At 37.1% G+C, this 15,965-nt stretch overlaps 4 protein-coding genes across 11 annotated transcripts; 3 read left to right on the top strand and 1 right to left on the bottom strand.

Annotated features, from left to right (window-relative positions):
* Window positions 1–3,465: 3,465 nt before the first annotated feature.
* Window positions 3,466–4,503, bottom strand: LOC147935223 (uncharacterized). The gene has a single exon (XM_087472909.1). The coding sequence runs from the start codon at window positions 4,501–4,503 to the stop codon at window positions 3,466–3,468; it is 1,038 nt and encodes a 345-aa protein (XP_087329035.1).
* Window positions 4,504–6,519: 2,016 nt separating this feature from the next.
* On the top strand, window positions 6,520–8,142 carry LOC104725561 (membrin-12). Of its 4 annotated transcripts, none has more exons than XM_010444233.3 (4): window positions 6,520–6,824; window positions 7,039–7,310; window positions 7,395–7,665; window positions 7,784–8,142. In XM_010444233.3, the coding sequence occupies exons 2-4, from the start codon at window positions 7,084–7,086 to the stop codon at window positions 7,943–7,945; spliced, it is 660 nt and encodes a 219-aa protein (XP_010442535.1). In that variant the 5' UTR covers window positions 6,520–6,824; window positions 7,039–7,083; the 3' UTR covers window positions 7,946–8,142. The 4 variants fall into 4 exon arrangements, with proteins under 4 accessions (XP_010442535.1, XP_010442533.1, XP_010442536.1 ...); XM_010444231.3 differs by having other exon boundaries at window positions 6,542–6,824; window positions 7,033–7,310; XM_010444234.3 differs by having other exon boundaries at window positions 6,595–6,824; window positions 7,036–7,310.
* A 1,419-nt stretch (window positions 8,143–9,561) lies between these two features.
* Window positions 9,562–12,874, top strand: LOC104725560 (putative ubiquitin-conjugating enzyme E2 33). Its single transcript, XM_010444230.3, has 10 exons — window positions 9,562–9,945; window positions 10,730–10,825; window positions 11,020–11,074; window positions 11,453–11,491; window positions 11,584–11,647; window positions 11,743–11,804; window positions 11,892–11,931; window positions 12,015–12,042; window positions 12,190–12,281; window positions 12,397–12,874. Exons 2-10 carry the CDS (start codon window positions 10,769–10,771, stop codon window positions 12,680–12,682), a joined length of 723 nt encoding a protein of 240 aa, XP_010442532.2. The 5' UTR covers window positions 9,562–9,945; window positions 10,730–10,768; the 3' UTR covers window positions 12,683–12,874.
* A 320-nt stretch (window positions 12,875–13,194) lies between these two features.
* On the top strand, window positions 13,195–15,945 carry LOC104725559 (O-fucosyltransferase 36). Of its 5 annotated transcripts, none has more exons than XR_015573115.1 (4): window positions 13,199–14,671; window positions 14,782–14,836; window positions 14,944–15,193; window positions 15,409–15,945. XR_015573115.1 is itself a non-coding variant. In XM_087476478.1 (4 exons), the coding sequence occupies exons 1-4, from the start codon at window positions 13,771–13,773 to the stop codon at window positions 15,583–15,585; spliced, it is 1,230 nt and encodes a 409-aa protein (XP_087332604.1). In that variant the 5' UTR covers window positions 13,253–13,770; the 3' UTR covers window positions 15,586–15,945. The 5 variants fall into 5 exon arrangements, 2 of the variants coding, with proteins under 2 accessions (XP_087332603.1, XP_087332604.1); XR_015573116.1 differs by having other exon boundaries at window positions 13,238–13,773; window positions 13,872–14,836; XM_087476478.1 differs by lacking the exon at window positions 14,782–14,836 and having other exon boundaries at window positions 13,253–13,773; window positions 13,872–14,671.
* The last annotated feature ends 20 nt before the right edge of the window (window positions 15,946–15,965 follow it).

The raw sequence follows: 15,965 nt of genomic DNA, 5'->3' as shown, positions 1-15,965 counted from the left end.
CTTCATCGGCCTTCTTTGGACCAAATGGATCTTGATCCAAGTCAAGGCTCCTCACAACCATTGGGCTGGTCAATGGGTGAGCTTGGTCCATATTAAACCTCTTGAGTACCTTTTCTGTATACCACAATCTGTCCTAATATGTTGAGTCATTGACCTCAACCAAACACACTCATGTCCGGCTTCATGAATTGCTAGGATCTCCGCATGGTTAGACGAAGTGGCCACAATACTTTGCTTCATAGAACGCCATGAGATCGCTGTCCCACCGTGAGTAAAAACATAACCGGTCTGGGACCTTGAGTTGTGCGGATCCGATAAGTAATCTGCATCAGCAAAACCAACTAAACCTTCCTTGTTATAGTTAGTATAAAACAAACCAAAGTCTGTCGTCCCTTGTAGGTAACGCAAAACATGTTTAACACCATTCCAGTGCCTTTTAGTCGGACAAGAACTAAATCTTGCTAGGAGGTTCACGGCAAAACATATATCTGGTCTAGTGTGGCTAGCCAAGAACATTAACGCTCCTATAACACTGAGGTATGGCACTTCAGGACCGAGAACTTCTTCATCGGCCTTCTTTGGACCAAATGGATCTTTATCCAAGTCAAGGCTCCTCACAACCATTGGGCTGGTCAATGGGTGAGCTTGGTCCATATTAAACCTCTTGAGTACCTTTTCTGTATATGCAATTTGATGCACAAGGATTCCATTATCAATGTACTCAAGCTGCAATCCCAAACAGAACTTAGTTTTACCTAAGTCTTTCATTTCAAATTCTTTCTTGAGATATTCTACTGTTTGGACAATTTCACCAGAGGTTCCAAGGATGTTTAAATCATCCACATACACTGCTATTATTACAAACCCTTTGTTTGCAAACTTCTTTATAAAAATACATGGACTGATTGGGTCATTCTTATAGCCCTCTTTGGCTAGGTACTCACTTAGTCTATTGTACCACATTCGACCACTTTGTTTCAGCCCATAAAGGGATTTGTTCAGCCTTATGCAGTATTGTTCTCGAGAACCACTTTTATCTTTAAGCTCAAAACCCTCTGGTAATCTCATATAAATCTCATTATCCAGTGGACCATATAAGTATGCAATTACAACATCCATTAACCGCAAATCCAGTTTTTTTCTTATAGCGAGACTTATTAGATATCTAAAAGTCGTTGCATCCATCACATGAGAGTATGTCTCCTCATAATCTATTCCTGGTCTTTGAGAGAATCCTTGTGCTACAAGTCGTGCCTTATATCTCACAATTTCATTACTCTCATTTCTCTTCCTTACAAAGACCGACTTATGTCCTACTGGTTTTATATTGAATGGTGTCCTTAAAATAGGACCAAACACATTCCTCATCTTTAAAGAGATTAGAGATTAACTCCACGTCAATGGCCTCTTTCCATTTTAGCCAATCTTTACTTTGAGTGCACTCTAATATAGACGTGGGTTCATGATCCTCATTTATCTCAAGTGCTACCTTATATGCAAATACTTCATCAATGTCAACATTCTTACGGTTCCATTGAATTCCAGACATGATATAATTGATTGAGATCTCATTATTATCAATACCTTCAGGACCTTGAGGTTCAGCGTCCCAAACCTCATTTGGTACCTTAGGATTTGACGCAGCCATGTCTATAATTTCCTTAACCTCGGTTTGATTTGCACCTTTCTTAGATTTCTGAGGGTTCTTATCTTTGGAACCTAATGGTCTACTTCGTTTTAAACGTGGCTTAGACTCTATAGCAACTTGATTGTGTTCCTTTTGAACATCAATACGTATTGGTGCATTACAAGCTGGTATGTACGATTTTGTTACTCTCTTTGGGTCAGTAAAGGAATCTGGCAATTGATTAGCTAGCTTCTGTAAATTAATAATCTTTTGAACCTCTGCATCACATGCTAGAGTTCGAGGATCTTGCCAATTTAAGGATGTTTGATTCCATGTTAGTTCTTTAACCAGCTTGCTTGTCTCTCCACCCAACATAGGAAATTTGGATTCTGTAAATTGACAGTCCGTGTATCTAGCCTTAAATAAATCTCCTGTAGTTGGCTCAAGATACTTAATAATGGTGGGAGACTCATATCCAACATATATTCCCATCCTCCTTTGAGGTCCCATCTTAGTTCTCTGTGGTGGAGCAATCGGTACATAAACGGCACACCCGAATGTTTTGAGATGGGATATGTCTGGCTCATGACTCGTTAATAGTTGGGATGGTGAATACTTATGTTCACTAGATGGCCTAATGCGTATAAGCTCTGCTGCATGTAATACTGCGTGTCCCCAAGCCGACATAGGAAGCTTCAACCTCATTAGCAATGGCCGAGCAATCAATTGAATACGTTTAATGAAGGATTCAGCTAATCCGTTCTGTGTATGGACATGTGCCACAGGATGTTCCACACTCACCCCCATGGACATACAGTATTCATTAAACGCTTGAGATGTAAATTCACCAGCATTGTCCAGATGTATAGTCTTAAGTGGAAAATCTGGAAAGTGTGCTCTTAGTCTTATAACTTGAGCCAACAGCCTAGAAAATGCTAGGTTCCTTGTGGATAGCAAACAAATATGCGACCATCTGGTCGATGCATCAATAAGGACCATAAAGTACCTAAACGTCCCACAAGGTGGGTGTATAGGTCCACATATGTCCCCTTGTATCCTTTCCAGAAAATGCAAAGTTTCTTTAGTTACTTTGACTGGTGATGGCCTAACAATAAGTTTCCCTTGTGCATATGCTGCACACGTGAGATTCTTAGGGATAACTTTTCTCTCTTTAAGAGTGTGCCCATTTGAATTCATAATAAGCTTACGCATCATGTTAGAACCCGGATGGCCAAGCCGGTCATGCCATAGAGTGAACTGTTCATTAAACATTTTATTCTTTGCCAAGTTAGATTATATCATGTTAATCTTAGCATGGTAAAGACCAGTGGCTAGTGCAGGTATAATCTCTAGGACTTTCTTATGTCCTTGTACAATTTCAGTAATGTATAGAAATTCTTTATCTCCTTCACCCTTTGTTTCAACATGGTAACCATTCAATCGAATGTCCTTAAAGCTCAATAAGCTTCTCTTAGAGCTGGGTGAATACAAGGCATCACTTAGTTCAAGATGTGTGCCATTAGATAATAATATATGAGCCTGGCCGTAGCCCTCTATAAGGCTTGCTATACCTGCAATTGTACTAACATTGGCATTTTTCATTATGAGATTAATAAAGTATCTCTTATCCTTCAAGATTGTGTGGCTGGATCCACTATCCACCACAAGTTCACTTTTGTCCTCAGCCATTTCTATAATGACAATAATTTTTGATTTAAACAATATATTGAAGGAAATGAAATAACTTTGAATTTAAACCAAATAATCATTCAACAAAATAATCCAATCAAATGCAAAAACATAAAGCATAAAAATTAAAACAAAACAACATTTTGAGTTCACATATCCTCTCTTAAACAATTGGAGGTCTCATGATCAAATAGATCGTCCTTCCCATGGTCAAAATCATCTTCACCATCGAGATGAACCAGGTTGGCCTCTGGATTTTTCTTCAAGCTCTCTTGATAGAGATCAACAAAATGCTTAGGAGTTCTGCAATTCTTAAACCAATGGTTCTCTAAACCACATCTATGGCAAGTGGACTTGGTCTTTAGTTGCGGCTTGAATCCCCCACGACCTCTACCCCGACCATGGCCGAAACCGGATCGGTTACCACGGCCCTGACTACCGGACTTATGTCCTTGGTAAGTGCCACGACCAAAGCCACCACGTCCTCCACGGCCACGGCCACTCTTGTCCCTATGGACATAGTTAGACTCCTTGGTCTCTTTTGGCTCTTTAGGCTCTTGAGGATTTTCCTTTGCTAAATCAACCTTGTGAGCTTCTGGTAATGGGGTTGTACCAGAAGGTCTCAATGCACTATTCATCATCAATAGCTCATTGTTCTGCTCAGCTAGCAGCAAACACGAGATTAGGTCTGCATAGGTTTTAAACCCCTTTTCACGGTACTGTTGCTGAAGCAGTATGTTGTTAGTGTGAAAAGTAGAGAATGTCTTCTCTAGCAGCTCCTTCTCGGTCACCTCAGTACCACACAACCTAAGGATTGAGACAATCTTAAAATGCTCTGAGTTATACTCATCCACGGATTTGTAGTCCTGGATCCTTAGGTTTTTCCAATCAAATTGAGCCTTTGGTAGGAGCACCGTCTTTTGGTGTCCATATCTGCTTTTCAGCTCTGTCCAAAGGTCAAGTGGATCCTCTATGGTGAGGTACTGATTCTTGAGACTCTCAGCAAGGTGATGGCGCATATGCATAATGGCCTTGTACTTTTGCTTATCAGATGGTTCATAACCTTCCTCAATGCACTCAAATAAATCCTTCGATTTCAGCATGATCTTAGTGTCCAATGCCCATTGCAAGTAATTGTCTCCAGAAGCATTCAAGGCAACATAGTCTAGATTGTTAAGCCTTGCCATCTGTATAATACAGAAATAGACAATCATTCTTTAGCATGCGGTATTATGAGACCGATCCATGCAATCAATATTAGGTCATGCGGTATTATGAGACCGAACCATGCCAAAACACTTAGGGTCATGCGGTAGTGAGACCGAACCATGCCCAAGACTTTCACTCAAATTTCGTGGTTTAATCATGCATGCAAGACAACAAACCTAGATAGATAATAGCATGCAACAATTTTCTTTTTCTTAAATAGTTTTGAGTTTTAGAAATTTTCCTTTTTACTAGATTGGATTTCCTTTTTCTTAAGATTAGATAACAACAAAGTTTTTAGGAAATATTTCTTAAACCTTTAAGATAATGATTATAATAATTTTAGAAGTTATCCAAATTTCTTTTATGCAAACATATAAACCGATTTTAATTTCTTAGTTTTAGAGTTTGAATTTCTCAAACACCTAAATCGGATTTAATCCTTAGAACAATTAGATTAAATTTTCTTCTATGAATTTCGGATTTAATAGTTTAGTTCTAGGGTTCTTATGCAACAAACAAACAATCAAACAACCCTAAACTTTTAATCATAAGGAATTCGGATTTTAGATTTTGGTTCTAAGGTTTCAAGCAATCAAACAATCAACAGGATTTTAATCTTGATATAGTTGTGTATGGTTCAATTCACAATCAATCTATCAACCCTAAACATCTGATTTTAAAGTTTTACAGTGTAGGGATTTGAAAGCTTATGAACTTGTTTGTTTGATTGTGTACTTATAAGTTTTAGGGTTCCAATAGATTTAAAGATCAAGTTCGATTATGGGTTCTAAGAGGGTTTGATCTTATTTACCTTCCACCGTTTTGGAGGTTGCCTGGATATGAACCGGGAGCTAAAGACCTCGGTTTTACTTCTTCTTGATCACGAACCTCGGACAAGGTAGGAGGAAGAAACCGATCGAACTTGAGCTGCTACTTCGAAAAGGAACGGATCTCTCTAACAGAACTCACCCCGGACAAGAACAGACCACGAACTAGGGTGTATCACGAACAGGAACCGGTCGCCGAGGGTATCCACGAACAAGGGAAGAAGGCGGCGGCGGTTTAGGGTTTTTAGGGTTTACTCAGTTAGACGTTAGAGCAAATCGTGCTGATAACGTGTTATGAAACTAGAGAATTCGAAGGTGTAAATCTCTTGTTATTAATCATAGAATCGAATGGAGGTTACATATTTATAGGGATAGTACAAAACCGACTAGACATAGGAATTAGGTAATGGGCCTCGGCCATAGACCATACACTCTAGTACATGTAACGGACCGGTTATAGAAGATCCACTCCAAATGTTTTACAACAAATAAAACCTCAAAAATATCAAAATGCACTCTACATATTCAAAGTTTGAAGGCAATGTCATATACATTGATTTATATTTAAAAAAATGCCATATATTTATATATAATAAGAAACTTTCTTTTAAAAATAGAAATTGTGAAACGTAATCATTTAACTACAACTATTTTTTCTTAGACTTTTGTGATTTAATACCTTTAACTTTGGAGAACTACATTTTGATACGTCAAAGCCACCTATATGGCTACAGAACTATTTGTATGAAACTCCTTTGCATTAATAAAAAAAACTATATTTTTGTGGTAAATTTCAAGATATACCTCTACAAAAAAAATGAAGCTTAAATTACAATTACAATGAAGATTAGATGTTAAAAACAGAAAAAGGTAAAACTTGGATTTGTTCCTTGCAAAAATTCTCCATTGGTATTCATATCTTTCTTTACAACTGGAGTTTGATAAAGTGATAACTATAAAGGTTTTTTTTATATCACTTTTAAGAGTTATGATATAAACAAAAAATAGACACACTTAAAGAAATCTTATTGAAGCTAAATCTTGGTGGAGTAATTAATTTATTCAATATAGTAAAATCTATATAACCTAGAGTAACGCATATATCCTAAAATAAATTTAAATCACAAATTATTATTATACATGGACAGTTTGTCTAGTCAAATCTTTGACCATGATGGCCAAAGGGTCCAAATCCAATCCAACCAACTTCATAATTAACTAAACCAGGATCGACACAGACCCGACCAAAGGCCCCGTCCAATTTGGTTCGGTTTAAGTAAAGCGGTACCTCTCTATGTTCTGCGCGTCGAAACCACCAGAGATAAATCTCTCCAGTTGCTGTGATCTATTCCAACAATTTCCATAATTTGTTCATTGGATCTGGTCTTACATAGTCACGAATCGCTCTGCCTTGATTCATTTCTTCATCTAAATCGAAACAGTAAATCGCAATTCTCGCCTCCATCGAACTGGTACGCGGATGAGTTTCTTTAGCTTTTCTTAAGATTTACCTCATTGCGAGCCTCTTGAATTTTTTAGTTTCTTCATTCGTTGATTGAATTTAATTAATTTTTCGAGTGGATGAACCATTTCTTATGGAATATTTTTTAGGGTTTTTGATCGTATTTGCTGGTTCGGTGTCGACTGATTTGTCTGGGTTTGTAATTTTGATTGTGCAAGGAGAAGATCTGTGGTTTCTTTGGTCTCTTTGTTGTGGTGGTTACTGATATAATGGCGTCTGGGACAATGGGAGGGTTGTCTGAGGTATATAGTAGTGCGAAAAGGATTCTACTGAGGGCTCGCGACGGTATCGATAGGTTGGAAAGGTTCGACTCTGATCCTACCGATCTGGCTTCCTCTGTGAAACGAGATATCACTGAGGTTCAATCTCTCTGCTCCAATATGAACGGTCTCTGGCGCTCAATCCCTGTTAAATCCCAGCGTGATCTTTGGAGAAGGTGAGGAATCCATTCTTGAATCCAAGTTTCACACACGTTATTATAGTATAGATCAACAAATCCACCAACTATGTATTTTTGCAGGAAGAGTGAACAAGTTGGGGAAGAGGCTGAGTATTTGAACCAAAGTCTGGAAAAATATATGTGGAGGAATCAGAGGAAGATGTTGGAAGCTAAAGAGAGAGCAGATTTGTTAGGCAGAAGGAGCGGAGAAGGAGCTCACATTTTGCAAATATTTGATGACGAGGCTCAAGCAATGAGCTCTGTCAAGAACTCAAAGAGAATGCTCGAAGAGTCGTATTCAAGTGGAGTTGCTATCCTCTCCAAATACGCTGAACAACGGGATCGTTTGAAGGTACTAAACTCACTCTAAACCTCCTCAAGCTTAATAAAATAATCTGCATTTTTATTGGCACAAAGTCAATGGGAAAATAATGTTTTGTCCAACATTGTTTTTTTTTTCGAATTATCAGAGGGCACAGCGTAAGGCTTTGGATGTTCTCAACACTGTAGGGCTCTCCAATTCTGTGTTGAGGCTAATCGAGAGGCGCAATCGTGTTGACACCTGGATTAAATACGCCGGTATGATCGCGACTGTTGTCATATTGTATTTCTTCGTAAGATGGACGCGTTAAACCTTACAGAGCTGAATACACATATTGTAGTATGTAGAGAGTTAATGTGACGTGATCTTAGGATCATTTGCCTTTTTATTTTATTTTTGTTTATGCATCTTACAACACATTTACGGTATCAAGCTTGAAATTGTCAGTATAGTACACGTATTCTTGATTTCCTTTGTGTTGAATATATATGCTCTTTGCCTGTGCAAGTCGGCCATGGTTTCCTTTTTTTTTTTTTGTTCGGGAAAGATAAGTAAAATGTTTGGAAGTTTTGTCATTTTCATTGCGTTCTGTTTCTCAATAACTGGGCCAGATCGTGATCGTTGCATTGGAATTGTGTGTACTGTTGTATTGGATAAACATGTTCCTTTTTTTTTTTATTAATCTAAACATCGTTTAGTAACTTTAGTTTACATAATCGGTCAGCCTCTACTATATAAGTCTCTAAAGCCAGATTGCAATAGAAGAACTAAACCATGAATTTAAAACCTCATGGTGTTAAAACGAACACATGGATCATCGGTCGGGAGCAACTTTATCACCGGTTTGATTGCATTCTCTTGGCTTCAATTCTAATCACAAAGCTTCTAAAATCCAAAGTTCCATAGCCAAGGAGAAAGAAGTATGCACTGCGAGAGAGATCATGACACCGCATATTTCATATTTCAGATTTCAGAATGTATCTAAAAAAAAAAAAAAAAAAAAAAAACTGAATATAAATGACACCGCATTTTGCTATTCACTTTACGAATCGAAAATATAAAATAAAATCCAGTTTTTATATATTAAAACGAACTAACTCAATAACTTTGACTAAAATCATGGTCAAAATACCGAAGAAAGAGCAAAAAACCGAACCGGGATAGGATAATTAATTAAAGAGTTATTTGGCAAAATAGACAGTTTTGAAAACAAAATTGTAAAAGTAGTATCATTACTATTTACAATTAGCAAATTCCATATTTCTTATTGTTTCTACTATTTACAAGACCTTTTAACCCTCATCAACATTTCATATTTACAACACATGTCATTGGTTTTCTAAAATTTTAAAGATGTATAAAAATCTATATTTTTTCTTTATAATTTGATATGCATTTTGTTAGATGATTTTATTTAATAACGTTAAATATGTTTTACAAATTTTGTATCCGTACGCATAATTAAGTGTATAGATGCTCGTACACATTATTAAATGTACAGATGTTCGTACACATTATTAAGTGTACAAATATAATTTGTTTAATTCTTAGAGTTTTAGATATCTGTATCACAATGGTATAGTTAATATTGTATGTCTGTATATTTAATTAAGTGTATAGACATTTGTAAACTAAATAAGGTATACGGATACAAAAAATGTATATAATATATTTAAAAATTATTAAATAAAATTCATATCAAATTGTAAAGAAAAAATATAGATTTTATTTTTTTTGTATCCAAAAAAATTTCTAAAAAAAAATATATTAACAATTATTTGTATAATTTTGATTGAAGGAAAAAAACTTTATTTTCACCCATATACATACCCATTTTGGTAATCTTCTCATCTAAGCCTATGTCCCACAAGATCTTCTATTTTACCCATTCTCTATTACACAACATCTATTTTTCCAATTTTAAATAATAAATGTATTAGTTTACCGATTAAGTTTCAAAAATGTACTAATACACAAACAAACCCTTAATTAAATTAAAGAAAGAACCGACTCAATTGGATATTTTTTTGGGTTGCTTCGGTTAAAGTAAAACCAATCTCCTTCTTTGTTATTTCCTCTCTCTGTGCCGCGTCGAAAAAAGAAAGAAACGAAACGAAACGAAACGAATGATTATTATCAACGAGAAACCCCACAGAGAGAGAAACTCCTACAGGTGTTGATCATTCATCATCGATTCCGATTTTATCTTCCTTGGATCTGCCTTAGTCACGAATCACTTCGCTTGTTCGTCATCCCTAACCCCAGCCTTTGATCACACACACAATTTCACGCCTCCACTCCATCGAATTGGTACGCGCACGCAGATGAGTTTAATTTTTTTTTTTTTTTGCTTTTTCTTAAATTTCGCTTTGAATTTGATGGTTTCTTCAATTTTATCCACTCGATTGAATTTGAATCAAATGAATGATATGGCGGAGTTGCGGTATTATTATTTTCTTAGGGATCTTTTAGGAATATTCTTTGAATTTTTTTTGGGAAGTTGATCAAATTTCTGTTTTTTTTTTTCGGTTTTGAGTGATTTGTGTGTTCTTTTCATAATTTCTTGGGTTTATGCAAGTTTTATTTTGTTGAAAGATGCTTGTGATTCAAGTTTTACTTGATCTTTTCCTTTCTTTTTTTTTTTTTTTTGGAATCAATTGGTCAAGTTGTGCTTTCTCTGTATGTGTCTTGAGATGGTAGAGTTAGCTTAAATTATACGGTTTGCATGTAAAGACTATACAGTTTTGGAATTGTAATTTCGTATTACAACCTTAAATTGGTTGGACTTGACTTAAAGATCAAGCTCTTGATATAATCTTGTTTAGTTATTATGAGTTCCATTTTCGTGTAATTACGCCACCTGCATTGGAATATACAAGTTGACATGTATAATTCAGACAAAAACAAAAAAAGGTTAGACATTTTCTGGTCTGTGATTCTGTGTTTTATTTCCCCCATGTGATATTTTCTTGTCTTTGCTTGTTCATGTCATGTTGCCAAATGTATGACTTACGCCAGAATGGTTTCCTTGATGTGGACTTTATCTTACTGTTGTACCTCTGTAGTTTTACAATTCGATGTTTTTGATTAACAGGAAGTATACTTTAAATCGGAACTCTTTCAAGCATTTAAGATGGCAGAAAAAGCTTGTATAAAGCGACTTCAAAAGGAATACAGAGCACTTTGCAAGGTATTGTTTCTTCTTCTTATTCTGTTCTAGTGTTTCTGTCGACCCTTATCACTCTGTCCATCAATTTTAGATAAATATTATCAAATGTGGTCCCTTTGCTTGTGCAATTCGTCATGATTTTTGTTCAGGATATGTTTTATCTTGAATGTGTTACTCTGTGAGTAATATTGACTTGTTATGTTCTGGATTGCTAGGAACCAGTCTCGCATGTTGTTGCTCGTCCTTCCCCAAATGACATTCTTGAGTGGCGTAAGTCATATCTAGCTTTCAAAGTCTCTTTTTTTTCCTCTCGTGATATTTGCTTCTAGTTATTCTATTAAAGTTTGGCAATAGGGATGCTTACCTTGCATTAGGTAAATATATTTGCGGGGTAGTGGGTATAAATGTTTCTTCCGTTGGGCATATAGAATAAATTACGAAATAGGGCGTTGCTATGGTGAGTTGGTGACGGAGATAGTATTGATATCATATTTCATGATAAGTAGTAATATTTAATGGTGAAGAAGACTTGTTTTCGTTATAAAAATCTAATGAAAAACCCCCAGAATTTTCTTTCTTATTGCCTAACTGAGAAGGCTCATGCTAGCATTTAGGGTAATTTAATATTAATTGAGTTTTACCCTACAGATTATGTTCTGGAAGGCAGTGAGGGAACACCTTTTGCAGGTTCAAATCTTCATTGTTAATATACATGCTAAATGCGTATTTTTACATTCCAATGCAGTATATGATTCTGATCTTCGAATTCTCTTTGATAGGAGGATTTTACTATGGGAAGATCAAGTTCCCTCCAGAATATCCTTACAAGCCACCTGGAATCACGTGCGCTCTTTATTCCTTTAGAATTCCTTCTTAATATTGTCTCCCTCCAATGTTTTAGTCCGGGTTTCTAATAAACCAAGGTTCTGTGGCTGCAGAATGACAACACCAAATGGTCGATTTGTGACACAAAAGAAAATCTGCTTGTCTATGAGTGACTGTAAGCACAGTCTTCTTTTTCATTATTTGTAAGTTAATTTCAGTGAACTTGTCTGTTATCTAATTATCTTCACCCTGGCATGTACAGTTCATCCAGAAAGCTGGAATCCAATGTGGTCAGTGTCAAGGTATAAGATTTGATGTATATTTTAAATGTTTTCAAGTTATTCGAATAAATCCTTATTTGACTAATTCGATTTCCTGAATGCAGCATACTTACTGGACTTCTCTCATTTATGGTAAGTTCATTGTAGGTCTAGAACTTTTCTTCTTGCATAACCTCTTAGTTTATCTATTGTTGTACCGTTAGATCTTTATTGATTTAACATAGCAATGTCCTTTGTTACTGTGCACCCTCCGTTCATTAAATATTTTTCTGCATACAGATGGATAACAGCCCTACAACAGGAAGTGTAAACACTAGTGTAGCCGATAAACAACAGTTGGCAAAGTCATCTCTTGCTTTTAATTGTAAAAAGTAAGTTTCACTCTCACCAAAAACTGTAACTGTTTTGAGTTTAGGATAATCTCTGAAATTGACTAGAGAACGGTAGAGCTTTACATGTTATTCACTTTTTCAACTGTTGTGGCAGTGCAACGTTCCGAAAACTATTCCCCGAGTATGTAGAGAAGTACAGCCAGCAACAAGTAGCTGAAGAGGAAGCAGCCACTCAGCAGAAAACTCCCGAGGATTCTCCTGAGAGTGAAAATCCGAAAGTCGAATCAGAGAAAAGTGTTGCTATTAAAAAGGAAGGCGTTCAAGAAGTGGGATTGAAAGAGAGGAGAAGGAACAAGAAAGAAGCGTTACCGGGTTGGATAGTATTGTTGCTAGTATCGATCGTCGGGGTTGTAATGGCTTTGCCTCTGCTTCAAATGTGATTAGATGCAATGCAACGCAACCATGACTGCAAGTCAATATGGTAAAGTCTGTTTTATCATGCTCTCTCACTCTCTCAGTACTAAGTAGTAGTGTCTTTTGTTCTCTCCCCTCTCTTAAAAAACAAAACAGATACATCGAGTTTGGTATGGCTTTTGAAATTACGTATAAATATAAAGGTAGCTTAATTTGAATTTACTACTCCGTAAAGCAGCACGAGGCATATTAGTAAATGATGGCTTCATATTACAGTGTTAGAGGAACAAGTTATTAATTCCCCCCTTTGTATTTGCATCTTGATATGTACCATTGTAATTTGTGTGAACCTGACTACCTTGAGTACAACTAATTGAAAATAGTAAGTTAAAAAAGTCTAGTTCTAGTAGCCAAAACACGTCAATAAACCTAACCGGCTACATTAAACCGATCATTTTAATTTTAATTAAATTTTTGAAACCCGGTATGACCCGTACCGAATCATTCTCCTCAACCAACACACTGTCACCATCTCACTAGTCGGGTAGTTACAGAAGAAGAAATCATTAATCTTCGTCTTCACGCTCCATCTCCATACTTTTATCATTTCTTCTTCTTCAATGTTGTTAAGATTTCCCAGAATTTTCTTTGAATCCTCCATCGAATTGTTCATGCGGAGCTTAAGATTCTAAGAAATTTGAGTAGAATCATATTATTATTAGGTTTCGCGAGATGGAGCGTCACTCTTCCGACGACGAAGAAGACCACCAGCATTTGATTCCTCAAAACGACACTCGAAACCGTCACCGTGAAGATCCAATTTCCTCCACCGCCGCAACAAGTCCGAGATCATCGACGTTTCAGATCGAGGACATTATGCAGCGAGTACAACAACACCGTTGGAAGATCTCGCTCAACAAGCGCTACGTCATCGTCGCCGTCTCTCTAATTGTCTCAATCGGTCTTCTCTTCTTACTCACTGATCCTCGTGAACTGTTCTCGGCGAATCTCTCGAGTTTTAAGCTGGATCCATTGGCGAATCGCGTCAAGGAATCTGAGCTCCGTGCTCTGTATCTTCTACGGCAACAACAGCTCGAGCTTCTCTCTCTTTGGAATGGTACGTTGGTGAATCCTTCTCTTAATCAATCAGCGAATGCTTCTAGTTTGGGATCGTCTGTGTTGTTTGAGGATGTGAAATCTGCTGTTTCGAAGCAGATTTCGTTGAATAAAGAGATCCAAGAGGTGCTTCTGTCACCACACAGGACTGCAAATTACTCCGGCGGCGGCGGCACCGGAGTTGATTCGGTGAATTTCTTATACGATAGATGTAGAAAAGTGGATCAGAACTTGTCAGATCGGAGAACTGTAGAGTGGAAGCCGAGATCTGACAAGTTCCTTTTCGCTATATGTCTCTCAGGTCAAATGAGCAACCATTTGATTTGCTTAGAGAAACATATGTTCTTCGCTGCATTGCTAGATCGAGTTTTGGTGATTCCAAGTCCTAAGTTTGATTACCAGTATGATAGAGTGATAGATATAGACCGGATTAACACTTGCTTGGGAAGAAACGTTGTTGTTTCTTTTGATCAGTTTAAGGAAAAGGCCAAAAAGAATCATTTCCGCATTGACAGGTTCATATGTTACTTCTCGTCACCACAGCTTTGTTATGTCGATGAGGAGCATATTAAGAAGCTGAAAGGTTTAGGGATTTCCATTGATGGAAAGCTTGAGGCTCCTTGGAGTGAAGATATAAAGAAGCCGAGCAAGAGAACTGTGCAAGACGTACAGACAAAGTTCAAGTCTGATGATGATATGATCGCCATCGGGGATGTCTTCTATGCTGATATGGAGCAAGATTGGGTGATGCAGCCTGGTGGACCTATCAACCACAAGTGCAAGACACTGATCGAACCTAGTAAGCTTATTTTGTTGACCGCACAGAGATTCATCCAGACCTTCTTGGGAAAGAATTTCATCGCGCTTCATTTCCGTAGACATGGGTTCCTCAAATTCTGGTATGTCTTTTTCATCTTGCTTTCTAGCGTACATTACCCTGAAGTTCAAAGTGTAGCTCCTACTTCATGGATTATGATTATCAAAGCAACATTCTGTTTTTGGTTGTTAGTCTCCCCGTTAGTATATGACATTCATTCACATCACGTAGGCACTGCGCTGTAGTGGTAAGATACATGATATTGTACTGAGATTGATGTTTTAAAGACTACTAGACTAGGTACCAGTTAGACTTGTAGTTTTCTGAAGATGGGGATTATTTTTTTCATGCCAGTAACGCAAAATCTCCAAGTTGTTTCTATCCGATTCCACAAGCTGCAGAGTGCATCGCTCGGATAGTGGAAAGATCCAATGGCGCAGTCATCTATCTTTCAACAGATGCTGCAGAAAGTGAAACAAGTCTGCTTCAGTCACTTGTTGTGGTAGATGGAAAAATTGTGCCTCTTGTCAAACGCCCACCGCGTAATTCAGCTGAAAAATGGGATGCATTGTTATATCGGCATGGTATAGAGGATGACTCCCAGGTAAGAATCTCACTCCTCCTCATTGAGCCTTTTTTCAGTTTGTTAATAATTGAAACCAAGCATAGAATCTCCTGAAAACCTGTTTGCTTTTCCTTGGCTCTGTGCGGTTTGCATTTTGTTGTTCGTCAACAGACACGTGAATTTATGAATCTTGTAGCAGAATAGGAAATCCTAATTGCATTTTGAATTACTTTTAATCTTCATGCAATGTGCAGGTGGATGCAATGCTTGATAAAACGATATGCGCCATGTCAAGCGTATTCATTGGAGCCTCTGGATCGACTTTCACAGAGGATATCTTAAGGCTAAGGAAAGATTGGGGAACATCCTCTATGTGCGACGAGTACCTCTGCCGAGGGGAAGAGCCAAACTTCATAGCAGAAGATGAATAAGTAAGCACATTTTTCATACAAAATCGAGTTGTTCTCTTCTTATAGATGTTGAATTGTGTATAGTGTAATTATAGAAATCCAATTTTGGATACTTCTCCAATTCATTTATTTGTGACACTCATGCACGCTAATGGACATACCGACATAAGAGTGTGAATATCACTACAAGAGCTTCAGTTTCTGGCAACAAAGTAGAGTCTGTAGATTTGTTCCCCAAAGATTGCGGATTGCTGTACTTGGAGATTGTTTCTTCTTTCATTGTTATTTAGAAATTGGTGTACTTGTTATCCTACAAACTCATTATAAATCTTGCTTTATTCATTGCACTTTTAATATAGAAAGTACATTTTTCATTGTTAATATCAGTTAATGTACACTAC

Source organism: Camelina sativa, chromosome 11 (assembly GCF_030686135.1).
Source record: "Camelina sativa cultivar CO46 ecotype springtype chromosome 11, ASM3068613v1".
Classification (NCBI taxonomy): Eukaryota; Viridiplantae; Streptophyta; class Magnoliopsida; order Brassicales; family Brassicaceae; genus Camelina; species Camelina sativa.
This window is presented reverse-complemented; position numbering and strand designations above follow the sequence as displayed.

Coding starts and splice junctions, on each gene's coding strand:
- LOC104725559 (XM_087476477.1), top strand. CDS start 13,389: ATGGAGCGTCACTCTTCCGACGACGAAGAAGACCACCAGCATTTGATT. Junction 14,672..14,943: donor CATGGGTTCCTCAAATTCTG/GTATGTCTTTTT, acceptor TTTTCATGCCAG/TAACGCAAAATCTCCAAGTT. Junction 15,194..15,408: donor GTATAGAGGATGACTCCCAG/GTAAGAATCTCA, acceptor TGCAATGTGCAG/GTGGATGCAATGCTTGATAA.
- LOC104725560 (XM_010444230.3), top strand. CDS start 10,769: ATGGCAGAAAAAGCTTGTATAAAGCGACTTCAAAAGGAATACAGAGCA. Junction 11,805..11,891: donor CTGCTTGTCTATGAGTGACT/GTAAGCACAGTC, acceptor TGGCATGTACAG/TTCATCCAGAAAGCTGGAAT. Junction 12,043..12,189: donor CTGGACTTCTCTCATTTATG/GTAAGTTCATTG, acceptor TTCTGCATACAG/ATGGATAACAGCCCTACAAC.
- LOC104725561 (XM_010444233.3), top strand. CDS start 7,084: ATGGCGTCTGGGACAATGGGAGGGTTGTCTGAGGTATATAGTAGTGCG. Junction 7,311..7,394: donor CAGCGTGATCTTTGGAGAAG/GTGAGGAATCCA, acceptor GTATTTTTGCAG/GAAGAGTGAACAAGTTGGGG. Junction 7,666..7,783: donor AACAACGGGATCGTTTGAAG/GTACTAAACTCA, acceptor TCGAATTATCAG/AGGGCACAGCGTAAGGCTTT.
- LOC147935223 (XM_087472909.1), bottom strand. CDS start 4,503: ATGGCAAGGCTTAACAATCTAGACTATGTTGCCTTGAATGCTTCTGGA.